The 26,258-nt window shown below is 38.5% G+C and overlaps 1 protein-coding gene across 2 annotated transcripts in view; it reads left to right on the top strand.

The window, feature by feature from the left end:
• KLHDC10 (kelch domain containing 10) overlaps positions 1–26,258 on the top strand; it is a 55,240-nt gene that overhangs the window by 13,646 nt on the left and 15,336 nt on the right. The window contains exons 2-4 of one of the 2 annotated variants that reach the window (XM_037049201.1): positions 10,611–10,697; positions 24,449–24,670; positions 26,075–26,229. In XM_037049201.1, the coding sequence (XP_036905096.1) occupies positions 10,611–10,697; positions 24,449–24,670; positions 26,075–26,229 (464 nt within the window). The remainder of the gene's footprint in view (positions 1–10,610; positions 10,698–24,448; positions 24,671–26,074; positions 26,230–26,258) is intronic. The other variant, XM_037049203.1, reaches the window with a different exon arrangement.

The following is a 26,258-nucleotide window of genomic DNA, read 5'->3' as shown; positions in this document are numbered from 1 at the left end:
CTAGTGTGGTTCTGAAGTCCCTTCGCCCCACCTCTGTGCTGTGCTCTCCCGTCGGGCCCAGGTTTCCCGGTTCTTTCTGTGAGTCCTGTGACTCGGACCTTCACTGCCCTAAACTGCACTGTGCTAATAATGTTTTTGTCATTCTCAGTGTTCATTTCCTATTCCCAGTCTTCCTTTTCCTATGTGCTGAAACAAGATTAATCTTCCTAAAGCACAAGTAAGATTATTGCTTCCCAGCTCAAAAGTGGCTTCCTGTTGCATTTAAAGTCCAGCCTGATCTTATGCACTTCCCTTTTATATTTGTGTTTTTAGAGTTTTTGCTCCAAGCTTTATTTAAGATGTGATCATTGAATTGTCTCTAAGACTAGATAGTGAAATTAGAAGTATGAGGACTAGCAACAAATAGTCGCTGGAGTTAAATGGTGGTTTTTTTTTTTTGAGTTGTTTCCCTTTTTCCCCTTAGTAGCTCCTGCCATATGGTTTCAACAAACTGTCAACTCAGTTAATTTAAATCAGATGTGTAATTGATTAAATGCAAACCACAAACATCTTGGTGTCATTTAAACAGATTCCTTAAAACATGCACAAATGTGATGGAGGAATATGAAGTTTCTGACATGCACTCCAAACTGGGTACTTGAGAAAGAGGTCATATATTTAGCTTTAAATTCATGTGTATATACAAAACAAAATATTGAGAAAAGCTTTCAGGAAGAGAAATAACTTCTTAAAGCTATTTTTTCTGCTCATTTATAATTTGAAGTTTGAAACTGAACGCTGCATTTATAGAAAAAATACTTCAGTGCAAATGTTCTTGTAAAATGTTATCTTTGACATTTTTATTTCTGAATAAAGAACAGCTGTTCTTTCTGAATATAATGCTTCCCGCAGGTGTCTTACTAGACACCATGTCTACTTTGGCAGTCAGTATTCAGATCTGGCCTTTTTTAGTTTTGTATTCGAGATATTCTTATTGACTCTCTGTTACATTAACAGAGTCATCGTCAATGTTTTAGAATATCTTGTTTTTAAGTATTAGACTTTTTGAGACAGTTTTTAAAATGTCAGGCACCAAAATTTGTTACTTAGTGATGATCTCGTTGCCTTTTGCCAGGTTTAGTCCAACACAAGCTTTTACTGCCTTTGGTCGAGTCCAGGTATTTCCTTGGACGGTACTGTATTTGCCAGCAGACAGTGGTGACCTGAGAGAAGAGAGTTCATGAAGAACTGTTGTGTTTCCCCCTTCAAATTGATTACTGTTTTAGTTTCAATCAAGGAAGAGAATGAATAGTAAAAGGAAGAAATGACATTTCTGGGTTTAACATTAGAATCTGTGGCTGTCCTTCTACCTTACTCCCTTAATTTTGGGAAATAGGGAGGGCTCTGTGTCTCCGTGGAGCTACCTGTCTTTGGTGCTCCTTAAAGGAGGGAGGTCACAGAATTTCAGTTCATTAGGCATTGTCAAAGTGTATTGATTAAAAGTCTCCTTTTCCTATTCAGTGTTCTATGTGTACATTCACTCAGTACATAATCTTTTTTTTTTCTCTTTCTCTCAAGGATGTTTTTGAGGAGAGAGGTTATTCCCTGAATACTCACGTTAGAGTGCAAGAAATCCAGAAGCAAGAGAAGACCAAATAGTGTAGTCTGATTCTTGAGTGGATTATTACCATAAATCTTTATTTCAGTATAATTAGGATACAAAATTTACTTGTTAGGAAACTGACTGGGTTATGTTTTAGGGTTGCAAGATGGTTTCTATTACTTACTCTTTTAAAATATAAAGTTTTGCTGGAGATAAAAAGGAAGGAGGCAATACTGAATTAAGAAAAACATCTTTTTTTTTAAGATTTTATTTATTTATCTTTAGAGGGGAAGGGAAGGAGAGAGGGAGAGAAACATCAATGTATGGTTGCCTCCCCTTGCATCCCCCGCTGGGAACTGGCCTGCAACCCAGGCATGTGCCCTGACTGGGAATCAAACCACGATCGTGTGGTTCACAGGCCCATGCTCAATCCACTGAGCTACACCAGCCAGGGCAGAAAAACGTCTTTTGACAATAGTTTACATTTCAAGACAAGCACATCGACACAGTTATACATAGGGTACTAATGTGGGCAGTCTTTTTCAAAATTTTAAACACAGAGCTTATAAGCGGTGACAAAGAGGTCTTACAATTAACTTTATATCCTTTATTCCCCTGCTTCTGGAACTCCTTAGAATCATAAAATGTTAAAATGGAAAAGACCTTGGAAGTCATCTTGGAAGTTGCACTTCTACTCAGTGTGGGAATCCTTTCCACAAAAGCTCTAATCTTTTTGTTTTAAACCTTTATTTTGAAGAGGTCTACTTATTTCACTCTCTTAGATTCATGGGCTGCCCATTGCTAAGAGAACTGTCAGATTATGTGTTGGCTCTAATTATTACAGGGAGTTGCCATACATTCAATGGCAACTTCTGCGAGTTTCTCCCAGCTTTGTCTGCTGGGAGAATGAGGAATAAATCTATTCCTTCTTGAATTTAACTACCCTTTTGAAAACAGTCTAGGCCTAAACTATTATTATTATTTTTAACCTGGGACCCATGAATTCATGAGTCTGTGGCTGGTCTTCAGGGGATTATGTCATATGTGAAATCGTGAGTATTTGTGCATTTTTCTGGGGAGAGAGCCAGTCATTTTTATTAGCTCGTTGGAACCTGATTCCCCACCAAAGTTCATATGCCATATCTACTGGGATGGACCTGTACTCTGCTTTTTGTTTTGTTTTTATTGTTTTAATTATTATTGTTTTTAATAAGCCTGTCCTGAGCCGGCTAGTCTAGCGCCTCTGGAACCATCACACTAGGTAAGCCTGAGATTCTCGGGACATTTCTGCCTTTGTTGGGAATTGTAGACTTTTCAGAGCTTTAGAGACCATCTGGTATCCATATAGTTTATGGCTTATTTATAGTTAATGGGTCTATTAAAAGATTAAAATAGTCCAAAGGGTGGGGTTCTATTTAAAAATTTATTTTGAACTCTTGGCAGCCATCACAAACATTAAGAATGTGATGATGCTGTTTTAAAATTGAGTGTTCCCAGGATTTTTGTTTGTTAGATTCAGATTTAATATTTGAATCTAACACAGGTATATGAATTATAGCACTTTTTGATTAATTTTTAATCTGTAAAGTTGTTAGCCTACTTAAAAATTGTTTCTGAGGTACGAGAGCACAGTTAGAAGTCAGTCGTCTGTGAAGACTGGTGTCAAGTGCCACATCTGCGTTTTGAAGCAGTTTGAGCCCAATGTCAATGCCTCCTGTCCTCTCGCTGTGCCCTGAGACAAAACTAACCAGCAAAGCTGTTTGTTCAGGAAAGCAACATTTAATAGTAATATAAACCAAATAACAACGAACAGCTTAAGGTTTGGAGCTACTTCTCAATGGGCTGTGACTACTTCACTTTTATAGAAGGAAAGAAGTTAATGACAGTCCTGCTCTTTGCTGCGAGTGTCAGAGGAGAAATATCAGAAGAGACAAGAGCCCTGGCTGGTGTAACTCGTGGATTGAGCACAGGTCTGTGAAGCAAAGGGTTGCCGGTTCGATTCCCAGTCAGGGCACATTCCTGGGTTGCAGGCCAGTTCCCAGCAGGGGACACATGCGAGGCAACCACACATTGATGTTTCTCTCCCACTCATACTCCTTCCCTTCCCCTCTCTCCAAAAATAAATAAAATTTAAAAAAAGAAGAGACAAGAGACTAAGGTGAAAGAAAACAGGAAAATGAAATATGGCAGTGGACATGAATAAGTTTTATTGAACAACAGAAATGGCAAGCCAAAAAAAGGGGCAAGAACCCGCAATTTTCATTTATTTATTCCTCTCAGTGTCCAAATTATTTGAGTTGGCTTATAAACAGAAATCTGTATGAAAGTAGAATGCTTAAAAAATGAATGCAGGGTGTGGTTAAAAACAGAATATATAACATATCTGATGTCTGGGGCTCGAAGAGCTGCTTTTCTCTCAATATTGTAACTTCCTGAAGATGTGTTTCCTGTGTGTGTGTTAGGGAAGTACAGAAGGGGTCAGTCAGCAGCCAGCGGCTGTGCACAGCCTCACCTGAAGGCCCTTAAAAGAATCAGAGTCCACGTTCACGTTGCGACTCCACTGTTCTTAGCCACTTTTTGACTCCCCCAAACCCAAGGGATGGGAAGTAATAATTATTCCATTAGTTACAATAATTTTTAACTCTAGTTTTTATTCTTAATAAAGTGGCAATATGGTGGTGTGTTAGGGGTCAGACTAGAATCTTGGGAGAGGAGAGCAACTTCCTTGCGGGGCTGGGAGAGTGTATCTTTGGTTGAGGATCAGTATGTTTGTATTTATTCATTCGACAAGTATGTAACAGGTGCCACCTTGAACTGTGACAAGAGCATTATCGCAGAGAGGTTAAGAGTGATTTGGATCCAGGCCGCATGTTTGAATGCCAGATTTTTCACTTCGTTAAGTGACCTCTGGCAAATTACTTAACCTCCCTGTGTCTTAATTTCCTGATCTGTAGATTGGGGATCATCCTAGTTTGTACCTCGCAGAGTGGTGGTGAGGACTGCAGGAGCTCCGCCATGAGCGCTGTTGTTAAGGAATGCAGTTCTTGTGCTCCCCATCATGCCATGACTACCATGAAGGCACAGTATAGCCCGTAACTCATCTCTTAGCGTGTGTTGATTTGTACTTCATTTTAGAAAGGATTTGAGACAGAACTGAGGCCTCCTCAGGAATATGCTAGACCCAAAGCAGCGCAGCAGAACTAAGATATGGGTTCAGATCTTCTTGTTTTGAAAGGCAAAGTCAGAAATTTTAAAATGGGTATAGTCATGCCTTGGTTGGTATTCATTGGCTTCAGAACTCATCAAACCTTCAACTCATCACATTTCGACAAGAAAAAAATGTTTCAGCACCTGGTGCTTGCTCAGGACGCATGGCACTTGCTAGAGCTTCTAGGAGTCACAACACTGCCCCACAAGAGAAAATGCCTCATTGTTCAGTGCCCATCGGTTTCCTCACTTGTCACGAGTTCCAGGACAAATGAACAAGTACTGAGGTACCGCTGTATATACAAGTACCACCTTTACCAAGGTGCTCAGTAAACATTATTTCTTTTGTGCTAAAAAAATTCCATTTACTTGACAAGTGGGTCACTGTTAGCCCAAAGTGTGCCATTTTGCAAAATTTTTTAAAATGCCTCTTTTAGATAGTTATAATTCTCTGGGTGCTTTGGGGAATAGAGTACAGACTGGATTTTATCTCCCACCCCTGCTTAGCCACTTGGTGTGGAGCTCTTATGCAGTAAACAATCTATACAACCGTGCAGTGATTCTAAATCCAGTATTAATTTGCTTCCCTTTTGAAATTTTTTATAGATACTAAATCGTATAAAGTGTTAGGACTATACCACATGGCATAGCCATCTAAATCAGAATTCTTAGATCATGTTCTCCATTAATAGTTCTCATTATTAAAATATTACTTAGCCCTGGCTGATGTGGTTCAGTGGATTGAATGCTGGCCTGTGAACTGAAGGGTCACCGGTTTGATTCCCAGTCAGGGCACATGCCTACGTTGTAGGCCAGGTCTCTAGTAGAGGGTGTGTGAGAAGCAACTGCACATTGATATTTCTCTCTCTTTCTCCCTCTTTTCCCCTATCTCTAAAAATGTAAATAAGTAAAAATTTAAAAATAAAATATTTATTGTTTCAGATATATCATTTTAAATGCAGTCTGCCTTATGTCAGCATAAATTTTTTCTACATTTTGGTTTTTATTTAATTTTTGATACTTTTTACTTTGAGATATTATAGATTCACATGCAATTGTAAGAAATAATACAGAGCCCTGGCTGGTGTGGCTCAGTGGATTGAGTGCTAGCCTGAGAACCAAAGGGTCACCAGTTTGATTCCCAGTTAGGACACATGCCTGGGTTGCTGGCCAGGCCCCCCAGTTGGGGGTGTATGAGAAGCAACCACACATTGATGTTTCTCTCCTTCTCTTCCCCTCTCTCTAAAAATCAATCAATCAATAAAATCTTTAAAAAATAATACAGAGAGATCTATATACTCTTCATCCAGTTTCCCCAAATAACATCTTGTTACTATAGTACGATAAACACAACCAGCAAATCAACTTTGATCCCATCCACTGGCCTTACTCAGAATTCAGTAGGTTTATAAGCTTTCACTTGGGTGTTTATATTGAGTTCCAAACAATATTGTCATGTGCATAGATTTGTGTGTTTAAGATGTAGATAAGATGTAGAACAGACCCATCACAAAGCCCCCCCGTGGACCTCTTTAATGCCATGGCCACCCCCATCTGTTCTCGTCTCTATGCTTTTGTCATGTCAAGAATGTTACATACAGTGAATTATATAATATGTAACATTTGATATTGACTTCTTTCATTCAGCATGATCCCCTTGAGAACCATCCAAGTTGTTACACACAAAGTAACACCTGTATTCATTGATACCAAGTAGTAATGCCATGGTATAGATGTGCCACGGTTTGTTTCACCGTTCATCTGTTGGAAAGTTGTTTTCAGATCTCGCTATTATGAATGAAGCTTCTCTGAAATTTGTGCACAATTTTTCCTTTGACCCTGTTTCTTTTTCCCCTAGTTTGCTTGATGTTTAATTTTTATCAAATGCTTTTTCTGCATTAATTGAAATGATCGTATGTTTCTTCTTCCCATTCTGTTAAAGTGGTGAATTATACTGATTTTTGAATGTTAAATTAGCCTTATATTCTTGGGATAATTTAACTTGGCCATGATGTATTCTCTTTTGATGTATCTTTGATTTGATTTGGTAGTATTTTGTTTAGAATTTTTATGCGTATGTCTGTCTATAAAGGATGTTGCCCTAAAATTATTAGTCTTCTAATAATTACCAGTCTTCTTTAATGTGAGTGTCCCCCCTTCTGCCTGGAAGTGAATATCCACCCAGAGCTCTCTCCCGTCTCTCTCATCCAAGACTTTAGAACTCACTGTTTGTCCTGGCGGAGTGACACCTTTATACCTCCGTTCCATAATGCTTGACCCAAACAGGTTGGAGAAGTTGGCCTGCTTCATAGCTTCTTGCTACCCTCCTACCTTCTTGCCGTGAATCCGGTAAATTGTTTTCGTTCTTCTTGCTGTTTTCCACCTCAGGGCTAAGTTTATTTTGAGGGCTGCTCTGACCATTTGCAATAGCCCTGTACTCTGGGCGTGTAGGATTATGGTTTCCTCTTCGAACCTGACTCTGTCATCTTTCAGTGATTCCTCATAGTTTTAGTCCTAAGGACATTTTTTTTATTATGGATTTTTTTAAAATGGCGTTTTTGTTCTTTGCAGGGCTTTGGGGAAAGGAGAGCTTGCTCAGCCAGCCATCTTGATTCAGTCAACGATTACATTTATATTGTCATAAATTTAATAAAAAGGAGAAAAAATTCAAACATGTAGCAAAAGTGAAATATTGATGAAAGGATTGAAGAAATTATGTTTCTTTCTTTTGAAGAGTAGATGCAATTGTAAATGAAGATTGGCAGTTTAAATACATAAAAATTAAAACTTCAATAAACAAAACTTCAGACCAGGAATATATATACGTGAAGTGGTAAAGGCATATGTTCGTGATGTTGCTGGTTTCTCTTTTTTTCTGCTCTTTGGGAGAAGAAGGAAAACGTGGGTTCTGAAGGCAGTGTCTACCTTGTGTGCATAAGCTCCATGGCGTCCGCATTAGCCCATGCCTGCGGCGGGCTTAGCGTTGGCTGCTGAGGGAGAAGCAGGCCGAGGATGTCTGACAGAGCTCTGAGAAAGCCGCAGGACGGATTTTTGGTTACAACTTTGGTTCAGTGATTTTCAGTGTTATTTAAAATTTGTTTTGTATTTTTCCAGTGTACAATAATATGTCATAGAATTTTTGGATGATATAAAAGAAGTGATAACCCTCAACCCCAGTCATAACCACTGCTAGACTTTGGTATATTTCTTATCGTATTTTAAAATCATAGCTTTAAAGTAAAATTAAAGTAATATTGTATTGTTTTCTTTTAGTCCAAAAGTAAGCCTTATTCAAGGAGAAAATTTTGAAAATAAAGACCAGCCCTAAGGAGAAAAAACAAAAACAAAAATCACTTATAATAACCACCCAAATATAACCACAATTAAATTAGATATATATCCTTCCTGTATTTTTTATGAATATATACGGACACGTTTTTGCTTTTAATATGGTGTCATAATCTAGTACTATTTCATACCTTGCTTTTTTTCATTTGCAGTATATTGTGAATGTTTTCATATGTTAGTAAATATTCTTGTATATACTCTGTAGTGTTACATAGAATATGAACACATTTAAATTAAGTATGTTCATTTAGCATACTTAACCATCTCCTTTTCGTTGGACATTAAAAGTGTTTCTGATTCTTTGCCATCATAAATAATATCATAATGAGTATCTTTGTCCTGCATTTCCCGTGCGTCTATGATTGTCTCTTTAGGAATAAGTTCCTAGAAGTGGAATAGCTGGGTAAAAGGGTAGGTACATTTTAATGCTTTTGGTACTTAAAAATGTCAAATTTTAAGCTAATCACTTGTTATATTCTGTCTTGTATTGGTATATAATTGTTTTATATGTCTGTCTTGTCTCCCTAATTAGAATATAAGCTTCTTGAGGGCAAGGGAAGTTTCCCATGCACCCACCCTACGTATCCTTTGACTGTGTGGTTTACGATGCTGGACTTACGAGTGATCAACAAATACTGTGTTGATTTGAAGCTGTGGTTTTACGGTCTTTTGAATGTCATAAACCTGTAAATTGAAAAATATATGTATTTTGGGGATATAATAGGCCTACTAATTTTCTGTTTTTCTAAGAAAGAATATTAAAAAATGAAATTTCCTACCTTCATTTCCTAAACCTTCATCTCATAAAATAAAGAATGTTTAATAACAAAAAGTTTCTAATCTCTGAAAAAAGGACAGGCTTTTAAATGGAACATTTTAGCTTTAAAAGAAAAACTCGCTGCCTTACCATAGTTTTCTCATTTTGTGTTACACTGGCGAATCTTCCCCTTAGCCAATTTGTGGTCTGTAGACCAACATTTGGGAACTACTGATTTATAATTTTAAAAAAATTATTGATTTTTCAAGAGAGAGAAGAAGGGAAACAGAAAGATGAATGCCGTTTGTTGTTCCGCTTATTCGTGCATTCGTCGTTGTTTCTTGCATGGGCCCTGACTGGAGATGAAGCCACAATTTTGGCGGGTCAGGATGCTACTCTACCCACCTGAGCTCCCAGCTAGGGCCTGGGAACTACTGATTTAAAAGACTTAAGGGATTAAAAAATAAACCCTTATGCAAAATAAATCATTCTTCCCTTTGCCCACAAGTCTGTGGTCTTCGCAATATTAAGTGCGCATGTGCAGATGATGCCATTGTAGTCACGCAGTGTACAAGTACTACAGGAAACAAACCCAGACTTTGCTGATGAACTTGGAAATATATTGCCCACCTGCCAACACCAAAAGCTGAATTGGAGACAGGTTAAGTGTGATGTGGAAAGAAGGCAGAGGGCACAGAGTCACAGGGCCTAGGCTTGAATCCTGACTCTGGCATTGTCACATATTTCCCTTTAGCTTTCTTACTTATTTTACATAAGCTAAATCTTCCTCAAAGAGTTTTTATAGCTCCAGCTGTAGCAATTATTCACTGTAATGAAGTGATTTGTTTAGACATCTGCCTTCCTCATGGGGAGTCCTAGCTTGCTTTCCTTGCTCTAGAGCCTGGCCCAGGGCTCAAGGCAGAGCGGGCCAACAGCATGGCTGCAGGACGGATTGACACATGATTGCTGCGAGGGTCAAATGAGGCGATGTGTGCAAGCTTGTCGTGAACTTTAAACTCTCTACAAATGTGAATTGTTTTTACTCCTAATAAGAGCTGTCTTTGGGAGATATCAAAACTTTGGGAAGGAACAGAATTACCCATTTCACATAATGTCTCACATTTCTATTTTATAAGAAAACAAGTTTTAATTGGGTTAATTTGGAGCTAATTTGCTCCCTGGGAAGGCAGATGAACCGCCCGACTCCTGGCCAATGGAAGTACCAAAAGATTGCTTCATATTTAAAGAACATTCCCCGTTGTGTTATCCCCTTAACCGTGTGACTTACAGAAGTATACCAAACCTGAAAGAGACCAGGAAACTACATCATGCCAAATTCATTTTAATCAGAGCTTTTTTTTTTTTACATTCAGGGACTTTAAAAATGTCTTAGATTCTGTTTGTAAAGCTCTTGGTGAATTTTTGCCACAAGATGGCATTGGTGATTATTGAATGCATGTTGAATTGACCCAGAATTCCGAAAAATGGTGCATATAATTGTATTCTTTTGGGGATGAGTTGAAAACTTTCATCACTGCTTATATATGAATTTTGTTTTGGCTACTAAAACAGGGTTAAATGCTACTTTACATCACTTCTTTCTGTATTCAAGTATTGTTTTGTTTCCTGTTTTTCTGTCTTTATAACTACAGTAACTATGTATTATTTGCTCTGTGTTGTATGTGTCTGACTTATTGCTGATAATTGTGGTAACAGGTAAGAAGAAAATACGATGGGACCCAGTTAGGAGGCGCTTCATTCAGTCCTGTCCCATCATAAGGATCCCTAACAGGTTTTTGAGAGGTGGGTGACAACTAGAAGAGATCTCTGCTTCATTTGGGTTGAAGGGAACTTTGAATGAACTTTCTCAACTCAAAAGTCTGGTTTTTAAAAATTGTCTAAACAGCTGAAATTGGAGTAAGAAAAGCCTAGAACTTAATTTTAAGACCATGCTTCATATTGACTACTGTTGAAATTGTAATTGCAAGTTTTAGGGAGTTAGAATCACTTCAGATGCATTTGAGAGTAGAAGTAAATCAGCTCACTGATATCACTGTTACTCCACTGTAACCATATTAAAAAGAACTTTGAGTAATTTATCAAGTATGAGTGTAGGAAAGAGTTTCCTAAATATGATTCTAAGGAAGAGATAAAGATTAATTTATATAGCTGTATAAAATTAAAATCCTTTTAAAAAAGATAAATAAGAAGGTATAAAATGGGAGTATTTGTAACAAGTGGTTAATATTATGAATATATAAAAAGCTCTTATAAATTAATAGTTTAAAAGCAAATGCCCACTAGAAAAATAGGTGAAACAATAGAATAGGTAAGATAATATATATCAATTTATAAAAAGAAACTTCAATAAATAGGAATAAATATTTATTTTCCCTATTGTTATAAACATGATAATTAAAATAATAGATTCACAAAGACTAAAAATAAGTATTCCCAGTGTGGTGAGGTTATGGGAAAATGAAGGTCATATGTGGAAGGAGGTGTGAATTTCACAGCCTTTTTGGATCACATTTGTCATTGTGTATCAAAAGCCTTAAAAATCTTCACATCCTTTGACCTTGCAATTCTTACTTTCAGAAGTGTTACATTCCTTTTATTTTAGAATTTCCCCCCGCCAAATATTCCTTAGTGAAAAAAGAAAATCCCAGAAGAGAGTTACCCTATTTCTAGATTTACAAATTGTCAGACAAGCAAACTTAATGTTGTAATATAGACTTTACTAAATGGTTTTGACTGAAGAGATTATTTTTTAAAAAACCTAGAAAAAATCTTGTAGCTGCTCTAGGTGTTTCCATATCTAGTACCTAACTTATTTTTAGCAGTCAAACTTAAGAACATGAAAAGAGTAAAATCTGTCTTAAATGGGTCAAGATAAGATACTTATGATGGTATGCTACCTTTTAGCATCAATAAATTATTTTATTGGTACAAATTAAGGTATAATTTTAGTGTTAGGTGACAGAAGGACTGTTGGGCACACACGTGGCCAAGCAGGCACATTTAAGTATGTAACTTCTTTTCCTTTTATTCAGTTTATAAATTAGAATGTTAATTTGTTGATTTACAATGAGAAAGCTAACTTGAACTAAATTTAAGTATAATTTAAAAAACTGTTTAATTAGGATATACTATTTAATGCAATATTAATTTTGTACAAATATAAACATAAAAAAAAACAAGAGAAATAGTGAAATAATGTTTATACCTGATGGTAGGATTTTATTTTCTTTTGTGTATTCTTTGTTTTTCAATTTTTTAATTGTGGAAAAAAGAGATTAGCACAGGTAAGTGTTATACCTTTGATTCTTCTGCAAGCCCCGAATGGCCTCAAACAGGGGCCGAGGAGGGCGGTCTCGGTGCTGGGGGGAGTGGGGCGGGAGACTCAGGAGCGGCCACATCAGGGTCCCCAGTGATGACCTCAGCATCGGTGGCCTGTCTTAGTTCACACCTTCTTTGACCTGCTCATGGTGTTTGATGCTGTTGACCCCCTGCACCTTCTTAGAGTTTTCTCATCCTTTGGGTTACTTCACTGTATAATCCTGGATGTTTTCTTCCTACTTCTTTGATTATTCATTCTGTTTTCTTCACTAGCTTCTTTCTTCCTGCCCACTAAAGGTGGGTATTGCTTCTATGTTCTGTCCTCTCCATCATCTCCTTTGGTTATCTCATCAGCTTTCACAGACTTAACTATCTTCGTTCGTTCGTTCGTTCGTTTGCTCATTCTTTCATTCTTTGAGTATTTCTTGACTGCCTGTTAAGTAACAGGCACTGTGCTAGCTCAGTGATCTAGATTAGATAATAGAGAATCAGGTAAAGAAAGAGTTGTAGAATACCTTTGGTGTAATTCTTTGTGATAAGTGTCCTGATGAGGTAGTATGGTATGGGAACATACAGAAGAGGTACCCAGCTCAGCTCATGGGAGGATGGAGGGAGAGGAGTGGTCATTAGGATGATTTTTCAGAAGAGATGTACTTAAAGACCAAGTTGGTGTTAGCAAGGGAGGGTAGGAACATCCCGAAACCATGGACCAACTAGCTGGAGTAATGGCAATGGGCAAAACAGCGTGGCCTTTCAGAGAACCGTCAAGTTCAGCTCAGTGGGAAAATGTGGAGAGAAGCTAGAGAGAGTCCACATCAAGTGGGGTACCACCCAAAGGGAGTTTTGAGGACCTGCTTGTTTTTTTAATTAGTGAAGAGGTTTATTTGAAAGTCCAGTTACAAGGTCATTATAGTATCAAGGCAAGAAACGATGGCAGCTACAAATACGGCAGCTGTAGTAGGAACAGAGAGTAGGGAATTGATTTGAAGTCTAAGGAAGTGGAGTTAGATGAGACTTAAGTAACTGAAGAAGAAGAGGGAAAAGGCAAGAAAGCTCGCAGCTCTCTGTGTGGGTCATTGTACTCATTACCAGGTGTTATGTAAATGAATGGAGGAACAGACTGAGGGGAAAGATGGCAAATTCAGTTTTATCCCCTGAAACCAATAATAGTGTATCTTTGAACACTCTCGCTAAGAGTTATTTCCTGGGAAACCTCCTTTGAAGACATTTTTTTGTTCTCATGGCACCCTGTGTACCCGCCTGTATCATACACTTATCACACTGAATTATAGTTGTTCATTTACTCGTATATGTCTGCTGTAGACTGTAAGCTCTGTAAGGGCAGGGACAGTGGGACAGTGCCTTTGAGTGGAATTGAATGATTTATAAGGCTACTGTCAGGGAGTAGGGCGGGCCTCAACATTTAGTACGTTCTCAACTTCTCTCCGGTGGTGGTGGTGACAGCACAGTGATGAGCTGCCGAGAACACGAAGATGCTGTGGTTTAGTGTTACTTACATTAAAACAATACTTACCTGTACTCTCGAAGTTTCCCCTTTCAAGACTCTCATTTGGGGAATCCTCTGCATTACCTCCGTTGATACTGATTGAACACAGTTGCATGGGGCTCCCTTTCTGCCACTGGATTGTCTTACTCAATCCTGTGTCTTCTCTAAAACATATTGCTACCAATTAAAATTGTGGGTATCGTGAAAACAATGAGTTTCCACTGATGGATCTAACACACCCATTTACTTTCCCATACTTCTCAGATATCACTGAAAATGACAAGACAGACACATGAAAAAGAATAAATCATAATTGTATTGAAAAATGGAAAAGGGAGGCTTTGAAGCCAGATTACCTAGGTCTGAATCCAGGCTCTGCCATTTACCAACTGTGAGACTTCGGGCAAGCTACTTACTCTCTTTTTGGTCTCAATTTCCTCATTTGTAAAATTAGGATGATGACATAATAGTATCCACTTCCTAGGGTTGTTTTGAGGCTCAAGAGAGATAATATGAGCAAAGCATGTTAGAAGAGGTTGTTTTTTTTTTTTTAAGAGTTTTTCCATTTAGTCAATGTTTTACATTTAGGCAGTTCATGTTAGCTATCATTCTTATTATTGCTATTATACCAGAAAATTGGTAGAATTTAGGATAATAGAAAGCAGTTGGAATTATAATGATTGAAAAATGAGAGCAGAATAAAATGCAAGCTCAAATAGGTGCTCCTGCTGCATGCTGGAAGTCAGGAGAATTTCTTCGTGAGGCCCCTTTTCTGAAACTCTAAGCTTAAAGTCAGTAAATGCAGAAGGAAGGAGAAGGTTGGGGGAAGATGAAACATCAGAGCAAAAAATTAAGAGACTGTCTCTAAAACAGTTTTTCCCCTACTCCCTCTCTCTCTTCATATAAAGAGCTCTGGCAATGGCATTAGTACCCAGGACAAAGCTAGAAAACAGCTCTTTAAGCAAAGGATGGCGTTTGCTTTGGGGACGGTTGATAAACAGTGCTCTCATGGATTGGGGCTGGAGAGCAGGTACAGGCACAAACCAGAGCTCTAGCCAATGGACCTCCAACGGGGGAAGGAAAAGGAAGGGAGCCCCATTTGGGCCATACCAGTAAAGGACCATGCCCTCCAAATGCAGCCTGCCTTTGCTGGCAATAGTAAGGGAAACTGTTTTTTCTCCGCTTCTGAAGGGAAGCCTGTCAGTGTGCCGCTTCCCTGCAGAGACCCACAGTCAGACAGATCTCCCGTTGCAGGATTGGAGACAGAGTGACACAACTGTTGAGGAAATTCGTACCTTGACAATTGCCAATCAACATAGACCTTTATTTATTAATATGAATAAGTGATCAAAGCCCACTGGACATTTGCAGGAAACTAGACTTGAAAGACTAAGATCAATGAATGAAACAGCTGACCACGGTAGAAACAGAGGTAATGAGGAAGCAGATTGGAGCTTTAGGAAGTTCTGATAATGGGGGGTTTCCTCAGAGTCAAGAGTAAATTGGATCCATAGATAAAAAAGCTATAGAGAAAAAGGAGTAATTAAAGAATTAGTTTTATATTGAAGACTTGATTGCTGAAATAAAAGTGCAGTTGGAGGCTTAAATAATATATAGGTTTAAGGCCAATCTTCATGGAACTAAAATAAAGGAAATATGCAGTCCATAAAGCAAGAAGACCAAAAAGGAAAGTGCATGAGAAAAATTACACTTTGAGGATCATTCCATGTGATCCAGTACCCATTTTCAGGTTATAGGAGGAAAGACGGCAGAAGGGAGAAAATAAATGAATAATATTTCCCTATGTTGAAGAAAGACTCTGAATTTTCAAGTATAAAGAGCCCACTAAGGAACAAGCTGGAAAATGAAAAAACAAATAAACAAAAAGCATCTGCCTATACATTGCTGAGCTATTATGATTCCAGAGATAAAATACAGGTCACATAGAAAGACTCAAGACTAAGAAGCAGACTGGTGTTGCGTTTCTCACCTGCAAACTGGTCTGCTTTCCGTGTTCTAAGGGAAAATTATTTTGAAGACAGAACTGTGCCCAGCCTCACTAATGTTGAAATAGGAGTCCAAGGAAATAGGAACTCTGAAAGTTTAGGACACACACCCTGTTTGAGAAAATTACTCAAAGAGGTACTCCTGGTAAAATGAAAAATAAATCAAGAAAGAGGAAGGTTATGGATATAAGAAGCAACAGTATGCAAAGAAACAGACAGTAAAACTTAAGAGTTACATCTAAATGAAGGGACTGTGAAGCCTAGTGTAATTGTTAAAAGATTTCTGAATATGTAGAAGAATACTATAAATATATGTTTGTATGTATGTATCTAACATTCTGAAACTAGCATTTCAGGTAATTTAAACAAGTGGGTAGGGAGAAAGTAACTGCTGAAGATCTTTTAAATTTTTGTTTTGGAATTTATAGGTATAGTATGTGCTTATTAAAATTCAAATAATATGGAACTACATAGGGTGAAAAGTGAATATATTTCAAGCATATATATAAATGTGTACAATTTAGCAAGAAAAAGATGGACATTTGAATAGAAGAATGTACAATATAAAAGGCTGGATCAGGCACTTTCCAAAAGGAACAATCCAGTTGGCCAGTAAACATGAAAAGGCGCTCAGCCTCTTTTGTAATGAGAGAACTACATATTAAAACCACAATGAGAAAGGTCTACAAACCCACAGGAATTGCTAAATTAAAAATGTAATACTAAGTGTTTTGTAAACTAAAGTTTAGCCTTACCTAGTAAAGGTAAAGATTTCCATATATCTTGACTCAGAAATTCCATTTCTAGATTTCTAGCCAACAAATGTGGGCCCCCCTGCATCTGAAAACATGTGCAGAAATGTTTATGGCAGCATTAGGAGCCACTAATTTGAAATAACCAAAATGCCCATTTGTACAGCAGAGACTGGATGCCTTGTGGTATATATTTATACAAGGAAATACTATTTGGCAACGGAAGTTAATAGGCTGCCTCTACCCCTAGCAAAGTGGGTGAATCTCAAGAACTCCAAATTGTGAAAGAAAGAGCCTAGAAAGAAAACATGCTATATCTTTCTGTACAAATACATTTCAGAACTAGGTCAAAATAAACAATGCTGTTTAGGAATGCACGCTTACATATAATAAAGCTGTTAGAAGAAAGCAGACGGGGTGATCACCGTGAGGAGCAGGGAGCAGGTTTCCTCTGGACGGGAAGGAGGTGGGAGGGAGGGGCTGTGATCACCAGGAGCGGGTGAGAGCTTAGTCGGGTGCTGGCAGTACTCTTGGGTTTGACCTGGATGATGAGGATGTTGCCTTTTAAATGGTTAAACTACACACTTATAGTTAAGTGTGCTTTTATCCATGTGTTATATTGCATGGTAAAAGAATTAAAAAAGCAAAGGTCTCACTTCACATTTTTACTTTACCTTATTCTCCTTTCCAGAGGTAACCACCATTAATAGCCAAGTTTATTTTCAGGTGTGGTTTATTTTTTCATAATGTTAGAAAAATAAAAGTTTTTGTTTTTATTATGGGTTTGAAAAATTATTAGGGGTAATGGGATGTAGATCTTCTTAGGAAAAAAAGAAAGAAAAAATGAAAGCTTGATTATTTCAGTGAAATCAATAAAGTAGAAAAATGGAACAAAAAATGATTAAAAATATATATATATGAAGGCAGGGATAAATCTAAATAAAAATAAATCAAGATCAAATTGGGTTTATCTGTGGAATGTATATAGTTTACTACTTTAATAGGTCGAAGGAAAAAGTGTGATTGTCCTGATATCAAAGAAAGCATGTAATAAAATTTGATACTCAGTGTGTTCATTTTGGTTAAAATGCATGAAGCTGTACTCTTAATGATATATGCATTTTTCTGTACATTATGTTTCAATAAATTTTATTTTAAAAACTACAACATTCCTAGTAAGGAAAAATTGTAGGCATCCAGAAATTAAAGAAAGTTTATTTTTCTGATAGACTATCTACAAGAAACCAGTAGCAAATACCATAAATAATGGTGAAATATTACCAATATTTTCATTAAAGTTAGAAATGAGAGAGCAATGTTCATTATCATCGCCATTGCTCAGCCTTGTCTGGAGGTGTCAGTCAATGCAACAGAAGTTGAGGAAGAAAGTGAAAGGCACATATGTTTGAAAGAGAGCTGGAAGTTGTCATTAACAACAGATGACATGATCCTCTACTGTAAAATTCAAGGTAATTAACTAATGGTAAATTAGCTGGAAAAATTTTAAACTTGCAAAGATAAATTACTTTTTTATGTATTAACAACAACCAATTAAAAGTAAAAGAAATTCACAATTATGTGAGAATTATAAAATACTTAGAAATAAAAAACAAGAACATAGTGAAACTATACTGATGGATATAAAAGAAAAGATGAGGTAAGTGGCTAGAGATTATGTTCCTTCATGGGTTGTCCCAAACGAAATCCCTAAGGAACTTTTTTAAAAGTTAACTTTTATTTTGACATGATTCCAGACTTACAGAGACTTTACAAGAATGGTAAAGGATTCTCCTGTAGCCTTCATCCGATTCCCCGAATGTTGAACACTTGATCACATTTGCTTTATCCTGCTCCTCTTCTCTCCTCTGCCTCCCCTCCCCTCTTTGTGTGCATAGTACACATATACACACGTATACACAGTCTTCTGTTTGAACTGTTTGAGAGGAAGCTGCAGACATGATGCCCCTTTACCCCTAAATACTTTAGCATCCGTATCTGAAAAACAAAGATATTCTCTTGGGAATTAATACTGTAAAGAATGGATATATTAACCCTAGTGTCTAATTTATAGACCTTATTTCAGATTTTGCAACTGTTCCAATACTGCCCTTAATAATAAAGAAAAATCCCAGATCACCGATGGCATTCATTGTTCATGTACCTATAGCTTTGACACTGATATTTTTGAACCGTAAGACTAGTTATATTGTAAAATGTCCCTTAGTTTGCCTCATGTTTTCTCACGATTACATTCAGCTTATGAATTTTGGGTAGGAACACTACTGAAATAATGTGTCCATGTCATTGCACATGAGGTGTATGTGTCCCGTTACTGGTGATGTCAACTTTGATCACCAGGTTAAGATGGTGTCTGTTCAAGGGACTCTTTATAGATTGTAATAAACTCATTCTAAAACTCACTGCAAGATGAATGGAGCAAAATACAAAGTTTTTGAAAAAGAATAACAGCCCTGGCCAGGTAGCTCAGTTGGTTAGAGCGTCATTCTGATACGCCAAGGTTGTGGGTTGGATCCCCAGTCAGGTCACATGTGAGAATCAACCAATGAATGCATAAGTAAGTGGAACAGTTCATCCGTGTTTCTCTGTCTCTCCCTCCGCACTTCCCACCTGCCTTTCCTCTCTCAAAAAAATTAATATAAAAAGAGAAAAAGAACACAAAGGGGAATTTGCCCCACTAGATATGGGTAGGTAATTAAAAGCTATCGTGATTAGAACCGTGTGGTAATGGCATAGGGATCAGCAAACAGACAGTGGAAGTGAAGACGGCCCGCAAGCCCACGCCGTGTAACCCGGCGGAGTGACCCCGTCTCAAATGTGCTTTGCTCAACTCTTGGGAGGAACTCAGGATAACACCAGAGTCTTTCAAAGTAAGTTTCTTTCATTGCTGCTATCTTAGAAATAAGATTGCTCTGCCCTGAGAAGCAAAATCTTTACACATGCCTCTCTTGCAGGGTAGGAGACACTTATGGTACTTAATCAGGAAGTAATATGGGTGCTGGTGTGAATGGATTGCTTTCGCCTGAGCAGTTTGGGCTCTGGGAGCAGTAGAAAGGCCCTGCTTGCTGCTGGTCAGGGGTGGAAGCCAGCCGGTGCCGTTTTCCGAGGTCTTCCTGTCCAGGCTTCCAGGTGTACCCCGGAAGATCTGTCCTCTCAGGTGGAGGTCATGGTGGGTTTTATGTTCAGAAGGAAGTGACCAGTTTACATTAAGCTGGATTTATCCGTTTGGCTATTTGATATTTGTAACTAGTTAATACTTTTAGTGATGAAGGTTTTAGGTTTTTAAATGGCCTCCAGAAATGTTTGACAGCACAGTCTAGAGGTGGCTACATCTTGTCAGTCAGTAATAGACTTAAGGCAAAATGTTATGTACTGCTTTATCTGTAAGTTTTTACAGTGAAGATCCCTTGATGTTGCTTTATATTGGCTATGTGCATTCTTAAAGAGCAATCGATTTTGTGTGAGAGGTGATTAGATCCGGATATTGGGATCTTCCTAATTCTAATCGAACGTATCCATTTAGTAGATGATAAAGGTGCCAGTCCAAGTCACTGTAGAAGGGGCGGTTTTGGACAACGGCCCATCCTTCGTTGTTGTTAATTAGAGCCCTGCCTCATACAGTATATGAAAAGAAACTCTAGATGTAGTCAGGTTGTGGGTTTAAAATTTAAAACTAGAACAGTACTGGAAATAAGTAAGACTATCTTTCTAATTTTATAATGATGCAGAGATAAGTAAGATGTAGAACAAAGGAGCCTTTTTCCCCCTTTGCCTTAGAGCCTTAAAAGAAAAGATTGAAAAGTTCAATTACATAAAACTTTCCACATGTTAAAAGATGCCATAAATAAAATTAAAAGAAATAAATATAATAAATAAGTTCTACAAATCTGAGCGAAGACAACCCAAAGATAGAAAAGTGGGCAGGGAATATGATCAGGCGATTTCCTGAAGAAAAAATGCAAATGGGCCAATAAACATGTAAACTAGTGAAAATGAGGGAAGTGCAAATTCACCTGGCATCAGTTTAAACTCAGTAGGCTGGCCCAAACTTAAAAGGTTGGAGTGCATGAAGAAACGGGCACTTCCGTACACCCTTGCTGGGGGTGTAAATTGCCCGTCTTTTTGGAGAAGAGTGTGCTCTAAAATGTTGCATCTGTAACAATTTAAGTGTGTATTCCTTTGACCCAGAAATTCTACTTCCAAAAATACTCAGACACTGGCATATGAATCATGTCAAGGAATCTTCGTTACAGTATTGTAGTAGTGAAAACATTCGCAGCAACCTAATCCTCTGTCACCTTATCTCAGACAGCTAGTTTCTCCTTTTGGGCCAGAAACTAAAGCCCATTTCCCTGGGTACTGTAAGTTCCTGCTTCCTCCCCGGGTACAGAGCGAGTGTCTGTGACGTGTGAGCACCTGGCTCAGCCCTCCATCACAGGTGTGCTTTCCCTCAGCTGGCTGTTCCCTTCTGAATCTATCAGTTCAGTTTTAATTTTTGACTTAGGCATTTTCTAATGGGGATCCCTGACTCAGGTAACCTAATTCTGTGGGTGATTTTATTAGTAGCAAGTACTTTTCAGGGAAGTGAGATCTGCACATGGAGAATTTAGGGGAGGGTTCAGAGAACTACTCAAAGTGGATAAACCCAATTTCATTTTGGTCAAGGTTGATGGGCCTGTACCCCACATAAGGAAATTCTTAGTCTCCATGGCATTAGCCCTGAAAAATTCCTATGATTTATTCAAAAGAAAATTTAACTTTCTAATATATTAGTCTCTCTTGGGCTATAAATATGTACAAAAGTATCTCTAATGACTAAAGAGAAAGAAGAGTTACCTCTTTACCCCAACTATAAGATTCCTTGATAGGATGTTTAATATTTATCAAACATTGATTAGATGCTCTCTACCCAGCATTTAAATTTGCATGGATAATGAAGTTATTTACAAGCTAGCAGTTGAGCCAAACAATCACAAATATTATATGATCTGCAAATTTAAATTTTTCTGTAGCTATTTAAAAAAGTAAAAGACAGGTGACATTAATTTTAATATTTTTTATCTCACCCAGGATATAAAAAATACCACTTCAACATATATTCAATATAAAAATCATAATTTTACATTTGTTTTTGGATACTAAATCTTTGAAATTCAGTGGCTATTTTACATTCAAAGCCTATCTGGGTTTGGACCAGCCTCATTTCAAGTGCTCGCTAGTCCTCTGTGGCTAGTGGCTGCTGCATTGGACTGGACTGTGAGTCCCAGAAGTAGTAACAGTCTCGTTATTGTGTCCCTGGCACCTATCACAGCACCTGGTACATAGCAGGTGTCCGATGAGAATTTTGGCTTAATGAATGAATGGGTAAATACAAGACTATCTTCACTGATTTTCAGCCTTCGATCCATATGAGTCATATATGTCACAAAAACTTGGCAATAAACTTATAATAGAATGTCTTCTCTGCTGTACTACCCTTTAGAGAAAATCCTAGAATATACTGTGCCTTTTCATATTTGCCCAAAAGCAATTTTTAAAACTATCTCATGGCTCCAGAGAGTAAAGTAAAGGGTATTATAGAGACCCTTACTAGAGTTCCCATCTGTTGACCGTAGCAACTCTGTAATGTGTTTTCCTTTAAGTTTGTCTTGCTAATTCTTAGAAACACGTGTGTTTTGAGAAGACCATTGCCCAATCCAACCCCATCCCTGAAACTGTGTATCTCACAAGCACCAAAGTCCACTGAGGGCTCTACATTGTTTTGATTAAACCTGTCACTGTTTACTTTGACTTAAGTTAAAACCAAAAAAACTTCTAGAATTTGTTATATATTTCCAACTGTTTTAGGCATTGTGGGTGATACAGGATAATTATTATACATGATCTTTGCCTTTAGAAGCTTATAGCCTATTTGGAGAAGAAAAACATTAATGAAATGAGTAGAGAAAAATTAAATTTGTAAATTTGTTTAGTGTTTCTGTGTGCTTAAAGCTTGGTGGTTGAAAAGGTAAATGCAAATACATTCATCTTTCCTCAAATAACTCAGAGCTGCCTGAAAAGATACATGTATAAACCAGTAAACACTTTCATGTAATAGCAAGTGTAGTAACTCTGTGACGAGGAAGCCAAGACTCAGTGGGGTCAGTGACTTGCTCTAGGCCGCGGTTAGAAAGAACCTGGATTCAAACCTAGACATTGGTAGGAGCCCCTTGCTCTTTCTTCCACACCACACTTTCTGCGCTTCAAAATTCCTAAAAGGAGAAACTGAGTTCTTCACTTGAGGTAAATCACAGCTCAAGAGTAAGTTTTCCCATTATAGTTTACCTAATCTTTTGTTTATTCATGTATTTACATAACTGTGGTATAATCATTAATAGTATGTTATATCCTAATATTTGACTAGTAGGGTACTGAACTACAAAAGCTGTAGGTTTTCCCCTCGGCACAATTAAAGGCGTTTGTTCAGTGAGTGAATGAGCAGTGGGAGTCCCCAGGTACAGTCCGGCTGGCCATTCAGGAGGTGTGCTGTAGAGGCATGTGCGCAGTGTGAGTAGACCAGTGCTTGTTTTCACTTATTTGATTTTTTTTAAATGAGGAAGAGCTGTATGGGCTGAACTTGGAGGTGTTTTCCCACTAGGCATGGAAGGGTAGGTAAACCAGGCCAGGGTCTGAGGGAAGGACTGGGCTTCCCAGGCGGAGACAAACTCAAACAGGCAGGAGTGTGAGAGGTTAGGACGAGACTGTCCTGAAAGGTTCTACGTTGAGGACTTTGTACTTGAGCAGTGAGGAACCATTAAAGACTCCCAGACAGAACGGATAGGTTGGACTCGAGTGATTCAGTGGTTCGTGGTTTAGTTTCTCTGCATCTGTGTGGTTTCTTTTCAGTGCTTGTTTGAAAGCATACCCTGCGAAGTGGAATTGTGATTTAGGTTAGGTTGGTAATAACTGTTTATTTATATAGAGATGTTTACTAGGTGTCCAGCATTGTGTTAAATATTAATTAACATCATACTAGTATCTATTCTTAATATACAGATGTAGATAAGTCTTTAGGGTAACAGTCAACTGTAGCAGCTTCTTACTCTATCCAATCTGTATTTAAGCATCTTTGGTTTTGCAGTTATGTAAGGGTTTGTGTAGACTGGCATTAAAAATTATCAGGGTAATAGAGATAATGTAAAGTTTAGGGATTTTTTTACTCTAAAATAACCCTAAAATAATTTTTAGTGCACTGGTTGACATAATTTAAACTTCAGAAAGCTTTCAAATATAAATTGTAGAACTAGCTTTTCTGAGTGGAGAGCTGTCACTCAGAGCTCTCTGAGATAAATATAGGAATGTTTTTTGTTAACTGACATAATGTCTGGAGTAGTATTTAAATTCTGCATTTTGCTGTAACGCTTTGAAAACCAGTTTTTAAATTAAGTTATAGCTTATGGAAAAATCATAGGTTTTATGTGTTTGTATTTTTATTTATACATGACTCATTCACATTTGTGATTATATTTATGTAGTTTTCTAATATTTTCAGTTTAATTTAGTTGGCCTGTGTTTTCTTCCTCCTCTAAGGAAATAAGAAAATTTATTCTTTTAGCTTTTGGATTATTAAACTCCTTCTCCTTCTTTCCTTGAAAATTCTAAGTTATCAGCCATCTTCCTAAGTTGATAATGCTATTTTGCCTCCCTTGGGAAAAATCTTTTTACAGTTGTCGAAATCTGAAAGTAGTCATATGAAATAGAAATGGAGACCAGCTCCTTGAAATCTTAAGTAGTGTGTGTGAATGTATAAAATAACCTAAGCGAATAAATAATACATCCATGTTATAAATCTTCCCTGATCCCCCTTTTAAAGCTAAAAAGATTGTTACCAAATTTTGTCTGTGCTTTCAGTCTGCTGGGCCATCTGTGGAAAACTGTGCTCTTCTCTCCTAGGCCACAGACCTCCACCAGCACGAAGCGGACACCGCTGTGTGGCAGACAACACCAACCTGTACGTGTTTGGAGGTTACAACCCAGATTACGATGAATCAGGAGGGCCCGACAACGAGGACTACCCGCTCTTCAGGGAGCTCTGGCGGTATCATTTTGCTACAGGAGTGTGGCACCAGATGGGCACAGATGGGTACATGCCCCGGGAATTGGCATCCATGTCACGTGAGTGCAAGCACTTCGGAACTTTTGGCTTTTTGAAGTGTCTCAGAGGTCCGGTTCAGTGTCACGTGTTCTTTGTTAATAGTTTATAATAACCCCAATATGATCAAACCCTGTTAGTGGAGGTAGACTTTTTACCGTGGCAATAATGTAGCATGGTGATTCAGAATCGCTGGGGAGTTGCATCGTCCTGAGGTTGAATTTGCTGTGTGTCATTTCTTGCCAGATGATTTTTAGCTTCAATTTCCTTAGCTGTGAAATGGGATTAATGATATCTCAGAGTGTTCAATAGGAAGCATGATATATATGCTAGGCAAAGTGTAGAAGATCAGAAAATGGGGTTTATAATGATGATAATAGTTACTGAGTAAAGTACTTCACACATGGTGTCAGTTTAATTCTCTAACATTCCTACAGTGCAGGTGCTGGAACTGTGGCCATTGCACAGATAGGGAAACCGAGGTGTTAGCGAAGCCCGGTGCGCAGTGGCTGAGAGGGCAGGCTCTGGAGCCAGACTGCCTGGGACTGAATCCGGCTTGGCAGGGTTCCCTTGAGGAAACCTTCAGCCAGTAGATTAAACCACTCACCACTTCTGTTTCATTGTCTATAAAAATGGGGGCGATAATAATAACTCCTACCTCACAGGGTTATTGTGAACATTAGTTTAGAGAGATTTAATGACTCTCCTGGGGTACAACAGGAATTTAAACCTAGCTCTCACAGGCTCCTGAGCCCATGCTGTTCACTCTTACACTATGTCAATTGAAGGCTTGGTCAAAAAAAATGCCATGGAAATAACACAGTAGCACTATTTTGAGAGTATTCTCCATTAGAGAAGGCGAGAAGATAAGTGTGACCGTGTGTGCGTGCGCGCGCGTACGCGGTGGCGGGAGCAGAGGAACACCGGAGTTCCCAGCAGGGTATTGGTGTTTCTCTTTCTCTGGGGGAAGATGAGGATAACTGAAGCCATCATTTAAAATGTAGAGATCATCCCCTTGGCAGAAACAGAGTGACCCTTCTGCCCCTTTGTCCTGAGTCCCACTGGGGCTTCACGGAGGCAAAGATGCCGAGACTTCATTTTCCTCTGCTTTGCTGCGCACTCGGACTGTCTTGAACGGTGGGGGTGCGCTCCAGCTCCTGTCACTCAGTACTGCTACGCGGAGTGTGTCATGAATCCCGCAAACGTGTGCTGAGAACTTGTCACATACCGCCCAGCGAGCTACGTGACACTGCGTGCAGAGTTGGACCTTGTTCTACAGCCTCTTAGGAGTTAGCTGTCGGTGGTTTGCGCTGTCTTCCGAAAGCATTTAAGCAGACATTTCTGAGTTGCTCGGATGTCCTGTGTTCACGTGGGAACGGATTCGGGCAGCCAGGGTGTAAACGGAGCTTGTGCTTCTCCTTCCCCAGTCGTGCTGCACGGGAACAACCTGTTAGTGTTCGGGGGCACAGGCATCCCATTTGGCGAGAGCAACGGCAACGACGTGCACGTCTGCAACGTGAAGTACAAGAGGTGGGCCCTGCTCAGCTGCCGCGGGAAGAAGCCCAGTCGCATATACGGACAGGTACCGATCGTGGCTGGCCGGGGCTGGTG

The sequence above is a fragment of the Sturnira hondurensis genome, unplaced genomic scaffold (genome assembly GCF_014824575.4).
Source record: "Sturnira hondurensis isolate 20B ecotype Veracruz unplaced genomic scaffold, ASM1482457v3 Scaffold0006437, whole genome shotgun sequence".
NCBI lineage: Eukaryota > Metazoa > Chordata > Mammalia > Chiroptera > Phyllostomidae > Sturnira > Sturnira hondurensis.
Note: the sequence above shows the minus strand (reverse complement) of the source record. Positions and strands in the feature narration are given on the sequence as shown.